Genomic DNA, 15,811 nt, shown 5'->3' on the forward strand with positions numbered 1-15,811 from the left:
ATTCTTGTAAGGCTGAGTTAGTGGTGATGAACTCCTTTAACGTTTAGTCATCTGGAAAACTCTTTTATCTCTCCTTCAGTTCTGAATATAACTGGGTGAAGTATTTGCTGGGTGAAGTATTCTTGGTTGGAAAGATTTTTCTTTCAGCACTTTGAATATATTGTGCCACTCCCTTCTGAGTTGTAACATATCTGCTAAAAAATCTGATGATAGTCTTATGGAAGTTCTTTTGTATGTAACAAGTTGTACTTCTCTTGGTGATTTTAAGATTCCCTTGTTATCTTTGACTTTGACATTTTAATTTTAATATTTCTTGGTATGGATCTCTTTAGGTTGATCTGCTTTGGAGCTCTCTGGGCTTCCTGTATCTGGATGTCTGTTTCTTTCCCCAGGTTAGGAATAGTTTTCAGATATTATTTCTACAAATGTTTTCTGCCCCTTTTTCTCTTCTCCTTCTGGAGTTCCTATAAGGTGAATGTTATTCCATTTGATGTGCCATAAATCCCTTAAGCTATATTAATTATTTTCATTCTTTTTTCTTCCTTATTCTCTGATTGGATGAGTTCCTCTGACCTGTCTTTGAGTTCACCTATTCTTTCTTGTGCTTCATCTACTGTATTTCTAAGTTCAATTATTGCGTTCTGCAGTTCTGTGACTTCTATTTGGAACTTTCTTATATCTTCTGTTTCTTTGTTGAAGTTCTCACTGTTTTCATCCATTTTCCTTCTGAGTTCAGTGAGCACTTTTATGACCATAACTTTGAACTCTTTATCAAGTAAATTACTTATGTTCATTTCATTAAGATTTTTTCCTGAGGTTTTATCTTGTTCTTTTTTTGGAGTATAGTCCTCTCTTTCTTCATTTTGCTTGACTCTCTGTGTTGGTTTCTACGCATTAAGTGAAATAGTCACATCTCCCAGTCTTGAAGAGCTGTGTGACAGATGAACCTTGTCATTTAACACTGTCTACTCTTGGTTGCCTCTCAAACCTTTGTGATTGTCTAAGCAGTTTATTGTTAATAGACTTGGCACACCCTCCCAGCAGTTGAGGGTGTGCCAAGACCAGTGAGCATGCCAAACTGGAGGATCTCAGTCAGCACCTAGATTCAGGTTGATAGGAAGCCAGACAATTTGGTAACAGCTTTTAAAGAATGCAAATATATTCAGTCCTGAGAGATTGCAAGTGTAAGCCTTGCTGGGCCCCAGAAGCAAGCAATCTGAAGATATTCCCTGGGGAGCAGTCACAAGAAAACAGGGCTTCAGATAAGTGTACAAGCTCCATTCTGGGAGATACCAGTGAACTGTAGTAAGGCAGAGTGAGGGTGGAAAGATGGTACCCCCAGCCTACCTTCCTTGAGAGCACATCCGTAGCCTCTAGATGTGTGTTGAACCTGAAGCCTGCTCTTAAGTCTTGTCCCTACTAGCAAATAGGCCTTTTTCATGTAAAGGCTGGGACTGTGTCTCAGTCTGATGTGTAGTGGTACATCCTGGGGGTGGTATCCTGCCAAGAACTGTCTCTCCAATTGTTACAGTCCCATGGGATGCAGAAAAGAGATCCCTCCTGGCCTCCAGAGCCAGGTGATCAAGGAGCATCCCCTGAGTGGAGGCCACAAAAGTGGGATCTCCCGTCTTGGCGATTCTGGCTCTCTGGAGCACATCAGAAGGAAAGTGTGAAGATGATGCTTACTGGCTGGAGTGAGGCGGTGGGAAGAGTGCAAAGATGACACCATCTGAATAAAGGGGAAAAGGGAAAAGAAAAAAAGAAAAAGAAGAAGAAGAAAAATATATATATATATAGCAAGACAGAGGAAGAGCAGGGAAGAAGGAGCCAGCTGGCTGGAGCACAAAGTTGTCACCTGCAGGAAAGGAAAAAGGGGGAAAAAGATGGCACCTTTCAGCTTTATCAAGGCAGAGAGAGAGCAGGAAGATGGCACCCGCCAGCCTCTGTCCCTGGGGAGTATTCCAGCAGGCCCCTGTTCCTCAGATTAATGCTTTAAAATTGGGAAGTGAGTCTCTTTCACAAAAAGTCAGAGTGCTTTTCAAAGGGCTGCTTCTGCACTTGGCCCTGGGGCAGGTGAGTCTGTGCACAGGCCCTTTAAGAGCTGTTCCTCAGTCCACCACAGCCCTGTGGGTCTCATGGGATGTGCCTTGTTGGTCTTCAAAGTCAGATGTTTTGGGGGTCTATCTCTCAGGTGCCAGCCTTAAAAGTTGGAGTGCCCAATGTGGGGTCCAAACCCTTCACCTCTCAGGGAGAAGCTCCAGGTTTTGAGCTCCTTCCTGATTGTGTGTCTCCACACCAGGGATGGGATTTATGGAAAAATTGTGTCTCAGCCTTTCCTACCTGTTTTGATGTGGTTTCCCTCTGGTTTTCCTGATGTGAAGGGGTTGCTCCACCATCTTTTAGTTTTTTTCAGAGGAAAGTTTTCCATATGTAGCTGTAGATTTGGTGCGTTTGTGGGAGGAGGTGGGTTCAGGATCTTCCTATGTTGCCACCTTGAACTGGAACCTATTTACTATGTTTTAAATTTTGGTTTTCAATCGTTCAGTTTGTTACTAGTATATGGAAATATGATCAATGTTGTGTATTAATGTTTACGTATAGATCTTCTGAGATCCTGCTACAGCAATTTATTATAATTTATTATGAGTTTTCTTATATATTCCTTGGAATTTTCTATGTAGACAATTATGTCATCTGTAAATAATGACAATTATATTTCTTCTTTTCTAATATGTATGCCTCTTTTTTCCTTTTCTTGCTGTACTACACTAACTAGAATCTAAAGTACTACATTGAAAACTAAGAGATGAGAGTGGACATTCTAACCTTGTTTTTGAACTCAGGGAAAAACATTCATTCTTTCACCATTTCATGTGATGTTAGAAGTAGGTTTTTTGTAGATGTTCTTTATTAGGTTGAGGTAGTGACCTTCTATTCCTAGTTTTCTGAGCATTTTTAATATGAATGGGTGTTGAATTTCGTTAAAAGCCTTTTCTGTATTAATTGGTGTGACAGTATGTGTTCCTTTAGACTCAATATGGTAGATTACATTGATGATTTTTTACCATTGAACCAGGCTTGCATCCCTGGAATAAATTCCACTTGGTCATAGTCTGTTATTCATGTGGATTCTGATGGTAGGTATTCTTGTGGATTTCTTCTAGTAGGGTAAATTACGGTTCCCCAAAAAGGTCCGTGTTTAACCCCTCCTATGACAATATGTGAATGTCACCTTGTATGGAAAAAAGGACTTTGCAGCTGTGACCAAGTAAAAAATCTTGAGATGAAGAGATTATCATAAATTTTCTGGGTGGGCTATATATAAACACAAAGATTTGTATAGGAGGGACACAGGAAGAGTCAGAGTTGGAGAGGCCATGTGATGAGGGAAGCAGAGATTAAAGTGATGCACTTTGAAGATGGAAGAAGGGACTAATTCCAAGGAATGCAGGCAGCCTCTAGAAGACAGAAAGGGAAAGGAAACAGATTCTCCTGTAGGGCTTCAAAAGGAACAAGCCCTGAGACACCTTGACTAATAGACTACTGAGCTGCAAAAACTTTCTTTCACAAAGGGTCAAGGAGGGCTGGGAGCACATATGTGCTGCCCACCTGGACAGAGGAGGACCTGTGAGGCTGACCTACAGATTAGTGGAGGTGGAGAGACATGAGCCCCTTTCTTCTCCAAGCTCTTTGCAGGGTCCAGCAGAGAGCCATGCCACCTGTGGAAGCCTGCGGCCCCAGTTTTGCATGCTGATGGTGTAGGGGTCATGTTCAGGGAGTCCCTGTTGTCCTAACCCCCGCCTGGGTCCTGGGGAAGGAATCAGAACTCAGAACCTGGAGAAGAGCCTTTGGCCAGCAGGGAAGGGGGGTGAGGCCCGGGGCAGGTCTACAAAAGATCAGAGCATCTGAGTGCTTTAGGAGGAAGGGGCTTCAGAGGTGGGCCAGCACAGGCCATGACGGGGGCTAAGCAGGCTGCGAGGGGGGTCAGTTCGGGGAGACAGCAGGGGTCTGATCCCTGCCCCTCATTGTTTGCTCGTCTCACCCTTATGAGCGGGTCATTTCCCCTGCTCTGATGATTCAAAGTCTCTGCCGGCAACCGCAGGACGGTGACTGAGGCCTCCACACTCCTCAGCATGGATCCCAGCTCCCACCCAGATCTGGGGCCGCAGACACCTCTCCCCCACCCCTGCTGCCCCTGTGAGCAAGCTGTTCTTGTGAAACACGGTCATAGTTTGTCAGGAGGAACTGTTTTCTATGGGAATACAAATCAGTGTTGATACCAATACACACACATGTCCAGCCATGGGTGGAAAGGGAAGGGACAGTAGTTCTGGGGTGTCTTTGCACACCCCTAGGCCCCTAAGGCCAGTCCCCACAGCCACAGCCAGATGGGTCCTCCTCCCTCAGTTGAACGAGATGCTGCTGCACAGAAATCCCACAAGTTCCACAAAGGGGCCCAACTGTCGTTTCCCTTAGACACACCTGTAACGGGTGCCCCATGAATTTCCCCGCGCCCATTCCCCTCGTTGCATCCTCACTGGGATTAAGAGGTAGCTGCCTCAACCACTCTCCACACTGCAATAATCCCAGTGGGACTAGAGAACGCTCCCGCTATGACGAGGCAGACAGTCCTGTCCCCATGGCCAAGACTTTTCCTCTCTGGTCAGGCCACCCACACAGGAAACCCTGGATGAGCGGAGGGTCACCCCAGCGCCATCGCCTGGCCACTTCAGGGAAGCAGAGAGCAGCTCCATAAAGACAAGGGCCGTCTCCAGGCTCCGTCCTACAAACTGGTTAGTGTCCAGAGGGCTGAGAGGCACAAAAGCAGCTCTCCCTCCCCAGACGGTTCAGGGATGCAGAAGATGCTACAGATGCCCCAGAAGGCCCCTAGCCAAGCAGGCTTTAGAGAAGGGGATGGTGAGGGGGTCCCTGGGGAAAGTGAGAGCTGTGCGTTCCCAGGGGCAGCCTGAGGAGTCCTTGTCTATGTGGAGGAAAGGTTTGGCCACCTGTAGATCCATAGCTCCTGTGACCTCCCTCACCCTTCCTTCCTCTCAGGATCGCTCTCTGCGGAGCAGCTCCACACGAAGAAGATGACAGTGGCCTGAGAGCATTTCCCACCAAAACTATCTTTATTCACAATTTTCATACATCACTCCAAAGGTCCTGCCCACACCCACCTCCCCCACCTCCCTAACCCCCCACAATCCCAGGATCAGCTCTGGGGTGAGGAGGAGCCCCTAGGCTCCCCTGGGGGCCGCCCTGGGGGCTCGCCCTGGAGGGCCGGCCCGGCTGTTCCCTACTGGCTGCAGTGCTTCCTCTTCTTCCTCCTCTTCCCTGTGACAAACGGGTCACGCTTTCTCTTTCTCGGCTGTGAGGGGCGAGCCAGCCCCAGAGCCAAGGCTGGCCTCGCAGAGACCCCGTGGCCAGCCCCGGGGATGGGCAGCTTCTCAGCAGCGGCTGGGCGCCCACACAGAGCCCGCTTCCTCGACTTGGGAGCGGCTGGTGGAGCTGGGCTGGGGCCTCTTCTCTGAGGGGAGGGGGCCTGGGGAGCACTCTGAGCCCCCCAACCTCCAGGGGAGGCCAGGCCTGAGGCAGGGGCAGGACTCTGGGACAGCCCGCAAGGCGGCAGGCTCTGCGGAGAGGCCAAGAGGGAGGCCAGGCTGGGGAGCGCCTCCTCGTTCTCACTGGACGCGTCCCTGGGCCCTCGGGCCTCCGGAACAGGAGACGCCTCTCTGAGAACAGACGCATCCCTGGGTCCCAGTAGAGGGCCAGTGCGCCTTTGACCCTGGGGAGGGGAGGGCCGTCCGGCCCGGAATGGAGAGACCTCCTGACGTCCTCGACAGGGAACAAAGACTCTGAGCACGAACGGGCCAGTGTCTGTTCGGATGGGCCTATGAAGAGCCTCAACATCAATCTCTGGTGGGCAGGCTTCATCACTGACCCCTTGATGGCGGTCTTGGTCGTGCCTCTGGGCACCTTGGCCGGCGTGGGACTCAGATGGACTTGAGCCCATTCCGGGTGCACTGTGGCTCGCGGCTGCCGGCCCACCCTCGTCCTCTTTCAAGGCCAGGAGTCGTTTCTGCACCAGCTGGTAGGAGGGAGGAGGACAGTGACGGCTCCACGCGCACGTGTGAGAGGAGGAGCACTGGGCAGTGGGACAATGGCCCTGGGGGGGAGGAGGGGACGGGTGACCCCAGGACTAGACTCCAAATACAGACACGGTGGCATTCCTGCCATCCTCCTGCACCTTATTCCCAGCTGTGTGTCCTTCCCTCCGCTCCCGGCTCCCCATCCTCTCCTTCCTATCACCCTGCGCTGCACCCACCCCAGAGAGGGCCCTTCCCCATGCCAGGCCTCCGAGGCAGGGAAGGGACGGACAGAGCCATGTGGGCCTCCTGTTCTGGGGCCCTAGCTCTCCCCTGCTCACTGGGGTCCCTCCGTGCCCTGGTCTTCCTGGGTGTCCCTTGTCTCCCCTGTTCTACCTGCGATCCCTCCCTCCTCTGGCTCCCCTGGGCCACCTGGTTTCCCCTGTCCCCTGGATCACCTGGGGTCCCCCCTCCCCTGGAGTCCCCTGGCTCCCTAAGTGTCCCTCTCCCTCCCCTGGCTCACTTCTTCAGGGGTGAGTCCTTCCTCCTGCTTCAGCTCCTCAGCAAGGGCCAAGACATCCAGCTGTGGGTCCGGGGAAAACAATTCTGCCGGGAATCGAGGATGAATGACTGCCTCCACCTCGGACAGAAAGAAGAGGCTGTGAGCATCCTTGGCCAGGAGTGGCCTGTGACACAAGAAGACCAGGAGGGAAAGTGAAAAGCAGAGACCCACCCCCACTCTCCTCCACAAGGCGGGGATGGTCAGCACACACACACACACACACACACACACACACACACACACACAAACATGCACATACACAGTCACACACAAAAGAGCACATATACAGATGCACATACACAGACACACAAAGGCATACACACAGACACAAACATATACACACATACATCTCCGTAAACCTCCCCTAACACCAGGCTCAGGAACAAGGAGCTGAGCTTAAGTCCCATCGGCCTGAGCAGAACCCAGATCTTGGGTGCTGAGAGTTCCATGCCCTGGCATCTTGTAGACCCCAGGCTCCAGGCCCAGCCTACCTTGGTGACAGAGTGTTCCCGGGAACGCAGCTCGTCAGTGTAGCTCAAGAGACACGGGTCCAAGTAGGTGTCGTCCTCTTCCTGCTTCAGCTCATTTCCGTCCTTTCCACATTCTGCAGGTGACTTGCCTGTGGCTGAGTGGACGGGCCCCACCAGCGCCTCCATCCTGTCCACATCCTCCCTCACAGTCTCAGGGGGAATCTCCTTGGGCGCCTTGGGCTCCGGGGGCCACTGGGATCTGTGTGGCTTCGGGTGCGAGGGCTGGGCCCTGGGGCCGGACATCCTGGGAGCACAGGCTGAGGCAGAGCAGGAGGAAGGGAAGGAAGGTGAGGGACTCCCGGTCCACCTCCTGACCACCGAGCGCACGTTGGTGAGGGCATTGTTTGGGGGACGTTGATGTGGGTGTGGGAGGGGTCAGGACCATCTGAAGCCTCATGCACAGTTGGAGAGGGGAGGTTAGGGGGTCATCTAAGAGAGTCACAAGTAAGGAAGTGGGGAACTTCCAATTTTCTAGGGGTCTCCCCATCAAGCCCACTTCTTAGGCAGACTTAGTGTGGGGTCCTTTGACAGGGAGGTGTGAGAGGAGTTACAAAACTGACCAAGTCAATACCCCGTAGTGACAAAGGGCAGCTGAGACCCCACCCCCCCCACCCCCCGCCTCGGTGGCTGTTTTGGTTGAAAGACCAATGCCCCTGTCTTGAAAGAAAAGGATCCACATGGGGACGGTGGCCAAGCCTAGGCCCTGTTACCTGTGCCTTCAGCTCCAGTGGGAAGCTGGGTGCCTGGCTGAAGGCCCACTTTCGGGGCTGGGGGCCCCCGAGGATCCAGCTTCGGTGGGGCTGGAGGAGGCAGGTGCTGCGCGCACTGCATCCACTGCAAATGCTGAATGTGCGTCTCCTCCTTGGCCGCAAATTCCATGAACCTGGGGGGTGACGGAGACACAGGCCACCCTGAGAAAAAGGCCTGGGTTCTGGAGCCCAACAAAGGCAGCCAAGAATGAGGCACTGGGAGAGGATGTGCCTTGGGGCCGTCAAGGCCCTGTGAGGTGCTGTCCACAGCAGAGAGCTGCTCCTGGAAGTGATAACAAGATCTGGGACCCTTCCTGCCTCACCAGCACTGGAGGGCATTCAACAGCATAGACCCAGGTCGCTGAATTGAACCAGGTCAACGGGACACATGGCTGACCCAGGGGGCACCCTCCTCATGCCCCCGTCCCCATCCAGAACCACATGAAGGGCTGACAGCCAGAGGCTGGAACAGGCATGTGTTCCCCACAGGGGTCCTTGCCCGAATCCAGGACCCTGGGCTAGGACTGAGCCTCCTGGAACATAGACCTGGAGACAGGGCCCAGGAGAGGCTGGACGATGTGGATGCTGAGCTTAGAGGAGAGGCCTTCCCTTCCTCTGAGAGGCGCTCGTTTGTTTGCTTTTGTTTCTTAAACCAAGGGGATTACCATGGAGCAAACACTGGAAGGGCCGGAGACCCTTGGGCCGACGACAGCTGGCTTCCCCAGCCTCTTCAGGGATGCCAGGGTACCCACACAGGGCACTTTTCATGAGGAGAGGGGGTCCCAAATCTATGTTAGTGGCCGCCAGCCACCCACTACTAAGGAAGCAGCAGGCTGGCGGGTGGAGCTCTTTCCCCGGCCCAGCCCATATGGCCGGAGTTGGACCCCTACTGGACTCACAGCTTCACCCTGCCCTGTCCTGAGACCTTCATGTCAAGGCAAGGGTAGGTCAAAATCAGGGGAGGGCAGAGCTCCTGGTGGAGGAAGGACAGAAGTCTCAAACTCTCAAGGTGAGGGAGGGGTTTCTGGGGGACAGTAGGGCCCCTGGGCTGCGGGGACCCTGTGCTGGGTGACAGCCCTTCTCCTCTGTCCTCTCTGATGAGCACCCCCACAGCCAGACCCTGCCCTCACCCATTCGCCTCACCCTCCACGCAGCCCCTGGGCCCAGGACGCTGACTCACTTTTCCGCCCTCTCGTAGTAGATCATCCGGTCAAGGTTGCTCAAGCGCCGCCATTCCTGCACGGCCCTCCACAGTCCCTCCTCCAGCGGCATGTAGGGATTCAGGCGGGCCACAGATCGAAGCACTGGGCTGTAAGCCCTTGGGGTCAGTCTCCGGGCCCAGCCCAGCCCGCACCTGCCTGACCCCACCCGCCCATGTGGACCACACATCACTCAACCCAGAATGACTGAGCAACAGGAGGGTGAGAGGCGGGCGTCTGGGAGGGCAAAGACAAGCCTTCCCGGCCACTGCTGTCACCGCCTCACACTCACTCAAGGATGACCATCCACTCCCAGGCTAGAGCTGGGACATTGTGCCTTGGGGAGCTCTTTTCCTCCTCAAGGCTGCATTTTCATAATAAAAATCACTATCATCAATGAGGCGTGTCATGTGCCAAGAAATCTGCTAACACTTCATAGATTAGCCCAAGGAGTCTTCTGCACAGTCCTCTGAGTGAAGTGTAATTGTCCACTTTTTACGAGGGACCGGAGGTTTAGGATGGAAATGCCTGCCAGGCTCACAACTCTAGTGGGAGAGAGCCCACGCCCTTAGGAGAGCTCTACCATCACCCTGTTCCTCGTGGAATTCTCCACAACGAAGTGGAGGCATGCATAAAGCGCCCTCCTGGGCCCCGCGCTCCTCCCCCTCCTCTGAAGTGACCTCCCCTGGCCATGTACGCTCAAGTCCTGTATGAAGGACACGGCACCACAGGAGAGTGCGGCATCCACTCCTTGGCTCCTCACCTTACACCACGACCCTCTCTGACTGCAAGTCTTCAGTCCAGATTACCATGAGAATCATGGAAGAGCAAGCTGGCCAGACTCACAGGGTGGTGGGGCCAGTTGAGATAGGGCACATTTCAGTCCTGATGTCACGGACTGGCAGGCCCACCCATGTGACCGACAACGTGCCTTCTCATAGCATGGACATCGCCCTCACACCTTCCTTCCAGTATCCCTAGAAAGCTAACGTGCGAGTCCATCCCCAGTTCCTCTTTATCTAAAAGCTCCCATAAGCTCAGGACCCCCTGAGCGTTCACTCACATGAGAAAGCAGGAAAAAGCTTCTGCATCAGGACTCAGGTGAAAGTGTCTCCGGGCCAGGGGCTTGATGTGCTGCCAACGTCGGAAGTTACTGTACTCTCTCTGGGGGTTAGAGGAGCCATCCTGCGAGGCGTTGGACTGGTTGGTGGCCAGGCGGCCCTCCCTGGAAGTGCCATGTGGCCATGGCCCAGAGTTCACTGGGCGAATGATAGGGGCCAGCTGGGCAGCTGGTGGTGGAGCTTGAGGAGGAAAGCCTGGGGTCCAGCCTCCCTTGCCAGCCTGACTAACTCCAACAGCTGAAGCAGTCACAACGGTCCCCATCACAGGGGTTGCTATGAATACGGGTGCAGGACATGCAGCACTCCTGCTGAGGGCCCCTGGAGCGCTCCAGTTGAGGGGGGCCTGAGTAACGACAAAGGTCTGAGTCTGGGGGGCCTCCACTGTCCTCCCTTGTGACCTGACTTGGACAGTGAGGTTGCAAGCCCCAGGGGCACTGGGGCCACGGCCACCATTAGCCACCAAAGGCGTCCTGGGGAAAGCTGGCAGCAGCAGGCTGCTGCCAGGAGGGAATGCTGGGGTGAGGGGACGTGGCAGGTGCTGCTGCCAGGGTGGCCGGTGCTGGGCACCAGGAGTGGGTGGAGGGAAGGGCACTGCCGTGAAAGTAGACAAGGAGGCACCGGGGTTCATGGTCACATCCGTTCCCAGCACTGGCCATGCTGTGGAGGCAAAGGAAAGGAGTGAATGGAGGAGGAGAATGGGCAAGTGGGACTGAGGCTTTCTGTGGCATCAGAGTGTAAATCTCCACAGGTGAGGGACACTTGGACAAGGGAAACTGTGCAGCGTGCAAATGTCTTCAAGTGATTTTCACGCCCTGACCTCCAGTTGAGAATTATTCCACTGGTGACCCCGCGCCCATCCACCAAGGTCCCTGACCCCTGTCTGCCGAGAAGAAATCGCCTCAGCAAGCACTGACTTGGAGAGCCTCCCTAAGGCACCCCCTGGCACCTAAGCCTCACAGGCTGTCTCCCAAGACCTGGAACTGTGTGGACATCCGCTCTGTGAGAAATGCCCCTCAGCCGGCGTACTAGCAGGTAGGGACCTTCTCCAAGGTAAGTTCTAGGCACCCAAAGGCCCTTTGTGGACAGGTATTGTGTAAAATATTAGGGCCCCACCTCCTCCTCAGTCCTCCTTCTCCTGATGCTCAGTAGAAATCCCCTCTTTCTTTCCTAGCCTCACAAAACAAAACAAAATGCTGGAAAATATCTCTCTAATGGAATCCTGATACAAACCCATAACACTGGCCCAGAATGCACCTGCATCTCAGAACAACCCACAGCAGACACGTAACATGGGCCAGGTCCTGTCACCCCCTCCCCAGTGCCCAGAGTCACTGTCATCACTCAGGAGTTCTGTTCCTAGGAGGCGGGGGTGGGGGGAGTGGTGTGTGAGAAGTAGGCGCATGTCCCTTAGATTCTGTCATTTCACAGCCAGTGATGGCTGCAGAGGATTAAACAAGGGCCAGGGAATTGTCATGTTACATTGGTTATGGGAGTACAGACCGCCTGTGGTCCTTCCCCCTCCAGCTCCCAATAACGGAAAGACAATCTGAGAAGCAGGCAGAAGCCAGTTGCCATGGCGATCAAGTTGTCTGGATCACATCCCTGTTCAGGAGAACAAGGTACACACCACGGTGCACCTACTTAACCAGAACAGGTGTCATAGGACGTTTAATAATAACACAGAAGATCGTCTTCCTGCCCCTGGGCTACACTCCTTCCCCCTTTAAAAGAGGAAGCAGCCTTCACAGACATTCCGCCCGAAACAACCCCACTCCACATCTGTCCCCTGTCCATGAAGGAGTGACAGGAAATATGAACAAACTCTTCCTCTCAAGGCAGCCTGAGGGTCCACCATGAGATACTGGACGAGATCAAGTAGGTCTGAAGTACTGCGATTCCACAAAAGGAAGAACAATTCAGAGCAACTCAGGAACCTGAGCCCTCTCTTGGCTGAAGTTACACGGTTGCCCATCCCCTGTTGAATCCCAAGCAACAATTGCCTGAACTGAGAAGTGAGCTCTGGGCTGGGAGGAGTGGACGAGGTGTGGGCTGCGGCAGTTAGAGTAACCTCCTGCCTAGCTCTCGGAGAGGACACTTCACTGCAGGTGTGGCCACACACAGCCCCACTGAACAGTTTTCTCACCAAGACCATCTCTCCCCACGGCCCCCTTAGATACAGTATGCTCCTGTTCAAATCCCTTAGAAAGATATGGTGAGGCAAGCTTCAGGTGCCTCAGGAACACAAGACAGGTCTAGGCTTTCCTCATGACCCTCCCTGTGTCACCACCAGGACATCACACACATCCTTACACACACGTTTCAAAGTGGCTTGTCTCCCTTCTAGAAAGAATCAACCTGCCTGCTGCCATCCTTTCTCCATAGCCAGGGCAATTCTTCTTGATCCACCTCCAATGACCCCTCCTCCCCAGTGCAGTCTCAGGTTTCTTCAGGCTCCCCAGTCTCCCCAGGTGAAATGTCCTCGTGTGTCCAGGGCTCTCTTCTCCCTCTACTTCAGTCCAACTGTGTGCCCACCGTGAAGTGTCACGTGTGAACCCGAAGGATGTGAGGGATGGCAGGGTCTCTGAGAACACACCCCCAGCCTATAGGCTTACCTCCTTCTGAAGCCATCCTGCAGGCTTGGGCACGGACTACTGCTGCCTGGTAGCCTCAATGAGAAAAGTCAAGACCAGGACCCAGAGAGTGACCTGCTTCAACAGACGCTCAGGATCCAACTGAAGGAGGGGCAGTTTGAGTCATAACAGTAGAATGTGGCTGAAACATTCTGCAGTGGGGGAGGGGCAGAGGGCACGTGGGTCTGGGTAGGGTGGGGGTGGGGAGACATTCCACGAGGGCTCTTGCAGGTAGGCAAGAACCGGAAGTTCCTTCCACCTCACACAGTGGCAACACAATTGGCGTGTGCCTCTTTACGCAGTTTATAAACTGTTTTTTTGATTCAAGGCACCGAGGTTGGACTTGACGGTCCCTTCCTTTCACTTCTTTTTCCATCAACCTAGTTTTGTGTCCCTCAACACACTCTGCTTCCTACCTGGCTCTTGACTTACTTCAGCAGAGACTAGACTTTCTGAACAAAATTCAGAACTGTTAGTCTGATAAACACTTGGGTATTTATGGCCACATGGAACTGAGTATTTGAAATTAGGATTGTCTCAGCAGATCCAGTGTCTTTGACTGCTGTATGTACATCACTCCTAAAGGAGTGGTCCTTGTGCTCCAACCAACATCCAGCAGGACCAGCCTTACTAATGATCCTTTGTGCTGGAAAGCCCCCGTCCATCAAAAAACCGTCATGCAGCCTCCATGTCCAAGACCAGAATTCACTAAATGTCTTTCTCATAGTATTCCATGGTTGTAAAACATTTAGTTTTTTACCTTTTAAATGATTTTAGTATAATATTTTAAGCGAGCAACACCTTCTCATCGTTCAAAATTAAAATGTGCAAAATGGAATATGCAGTGGCGAGTCCTCCTCCCACCTCTTTCCCGGAGGAAACCAGTGTTACCTGTTTCATTAAAATCTTTCCAGGGATACGCCATGCAACTAAAAACGAAGGCAATCTGTTTTCATTTTTAAAAATGCCTTCATTTTTTTTTCTAGTTGAAATTTCATATATGTTCTAATATATCTGAGGATATTTCCAATGATTGTATGGGTATCGTGGCTCCTCTGTTTCTGCACTAGATTCCTAGAACAAGAATTTCTACAGTCTCTTACGTTTCAAAGTACCTGAAAGAATAGGGTGGCTCGATCTAGCAAAGAAAAATAACAAATGCCTAACTGATTTTGATTTTTGAATTTCACATAAACAATGAATTCGTTTTTAGTATAACGGTGTCCCATGCAAATTTTGGACATACTTTTACTGCAAATTCTTTCCCTGTTTATCTGAAATTTACATTTAACTTGAAATCTGTATTTTATCTGACAACACTACCAAGAAAGTATAAACATACCAAGCTATTATTAGTTACTCATCTTTATGAGAAAGAGAACTTGGAGTAAAGAGACTCAAGTGTGCACATTGGCTCCAGCAGAAAACACAACTGTAAACATACATAAAATCTGCAGGCTCTTTGGATGAAATGGATTTGGAAGAGCCATCATATAAGCACTGAATATCTTGGCTTAGTAGGGGTAAGGACAGAAGTAAGGAACAAGAAGGCAGAAAATCTTTTTCTCTTTCCTTATGGTAAAGGGACTAAACATCCTAGAGCCCTGGTTTTTCTAGGTGTTAAAAATCCACTACCCATGAAATGGATGTGCACTTTGACACAATGCCAAGAGTTTATCTACCAGTTACAAATCCCCATTCAGACAAACCCACTTCCATCTAAATCCTAGCCTGCAAGCCCTGCTTACAAGTTTGTTAATTTCCTGTCTGCATTTCTTACCCTTGCTCTTTAGAATCTAGGCCTCATCATTGCATATGGTCCCATCTGCACGGGAATCATGGTAGCATTCCTTTTACAAAACTTGTTTGATTATTTTTTTCATATTGAGAATCCATGTCAGTCAGTTTAACACTATCAAAATGATATGAAAGAGTACTTGTGTTTTGTGTTGTGAGAGGAGAGGACTGTTAGGAAACTTGTCAAGGGAGATGAAGGCTGAAAACCTCAGAGGATGGCAACCAAATCTCTTGGGAGACGAGATTCACTCACTGCTGTAGCAGCAGTACAACTCCTACTGATTGTGGGGTGTTGGAAGGAAACAGAGGTTTAGAAGGACTGTTCCACGGTGTGAAAGAGACTCCTGTTGGTGCTTAAGAAGTTCCTTGCCCCTTGTCAGGAAAAATTGACTCAAAAGAAGATGAGAAGATAAGGTGAGAATATTTCAAGCAACATCATGGTGAACTTTATATCTAAAGAAACTCCTCTTGGGGACTGAAAAAAATAAACAATTTGGGAATAACGGTCAGTACTGGAGCTTTTATAATGAAGGAAAACTTAAATGATTGTCAACCAATAACTTCACACTAGAGGGATGGTGAGGCAAAATATTGTACCCAGGCACTCGAGAAAGGCAGGCTTCCTTGTTGCTTCCTCCCTTTGTTCAGTCATTCAACCAATTATTTATAAGATTCTCACTCATAATTCTGATACAGTATTTGAAGGACTCTTCTCAAGGCCACTGATACAAAAATTGCGCTGTGCTAAAATTAGCCAGTCCCAATTCTGCAATCACTTTTGTAATACTTCAAAATCCTACACCCCAGGGACAGAGATAATCAAATTAGCCCAAATGTAATTTGGGAAGAGCAATCACAGAAGGGAGTATCTAAAAGTCCTTTGGATCATGATCTCTGACTATTCCTGCACAGAGGCTGCGGGCAGGCATTGACTACTGAGAAAAAACAACTCTGGACATGCATCACAAGCCTCAGAAGACAGTTCATCTTCCACTCAATCACGAAACATTAAAGAAACAAAGAGATACCATGTTTGTGTCTTGTGGAGTTTTCAAGTCTGTGCACTTGGAGGCGCTTAGTGCTGTTAGATGTGAGGGGTCTTCAGAGGCATCCTGTTGAGTGAGAAATGCTCTAATC

General features: G+C 51.1%; 1 protein-coding gene across 1 annotated transcript; it reads right to left on the reverse strand.

The window, feature by feature from the left end:
* Positions 1-1,682: 1,682 nt before the first annotated feature.
* On the reverse strand, positions 1,683-12,875 carry LOC132367822 (NUT family member 2G-like). Its single transcript, XM_059926415.1, has 8 exons — positions 12,860-12,875; positions 10,190-10,904; positions 9,108-9,236; positions 7,889-8,061; positions 7,140-7,435; positions 6,604-6,726; positions 5,569-6,166; positions 1,683-1,729 (listed from the first exon to the last, which is right to left on the reverse strand). The coding sequence occupies exons 1-8, from the start codon at positions 12,873-12,875 to the stop codon at positions 1,683-1,685; spliced, it is 2,097 nt and encodes a 698-aa protein (XP_059782398.1).
* Positions 12,876-15,811: the final 2,936 nt, after the last annotated feature.

This window comes from Balaenoptera ricei, chromosome 6, assembly GCF_028023285.1.
Source record: "Balaenoptera ricei isolate mBalRic1 chromosome 6, mBalRic1.hap2, whole genome shotgun sequence".
Classification (NCBI taxonomy): domain Eukaryota; kingdom Metazoa; phylum Chordata; class Mammalia; order Artiodactyla; family Balaenopteridae; genus Balaenoptera; species Balaenoptera ricei.

Coding starts and splice junctions, on each gene's coding strand:
- LOC132367822 (XM_059926415.1), bottom strand. Junction 8,062..9,107: donor TACTACGAGAGGGCGGAAAA/GTGAGTCAGCGT, acceptor GTCACCCCCCAG/GTTCATGGAATTTGCGGCCA. Junction 1,730..5,568: donor AGGCCTGGCCTCCCCTGGAG/GTTGGGGGGCTC, acceptor CCCTTTATTCAG/ATGGTGTCATCTTTGCACTC.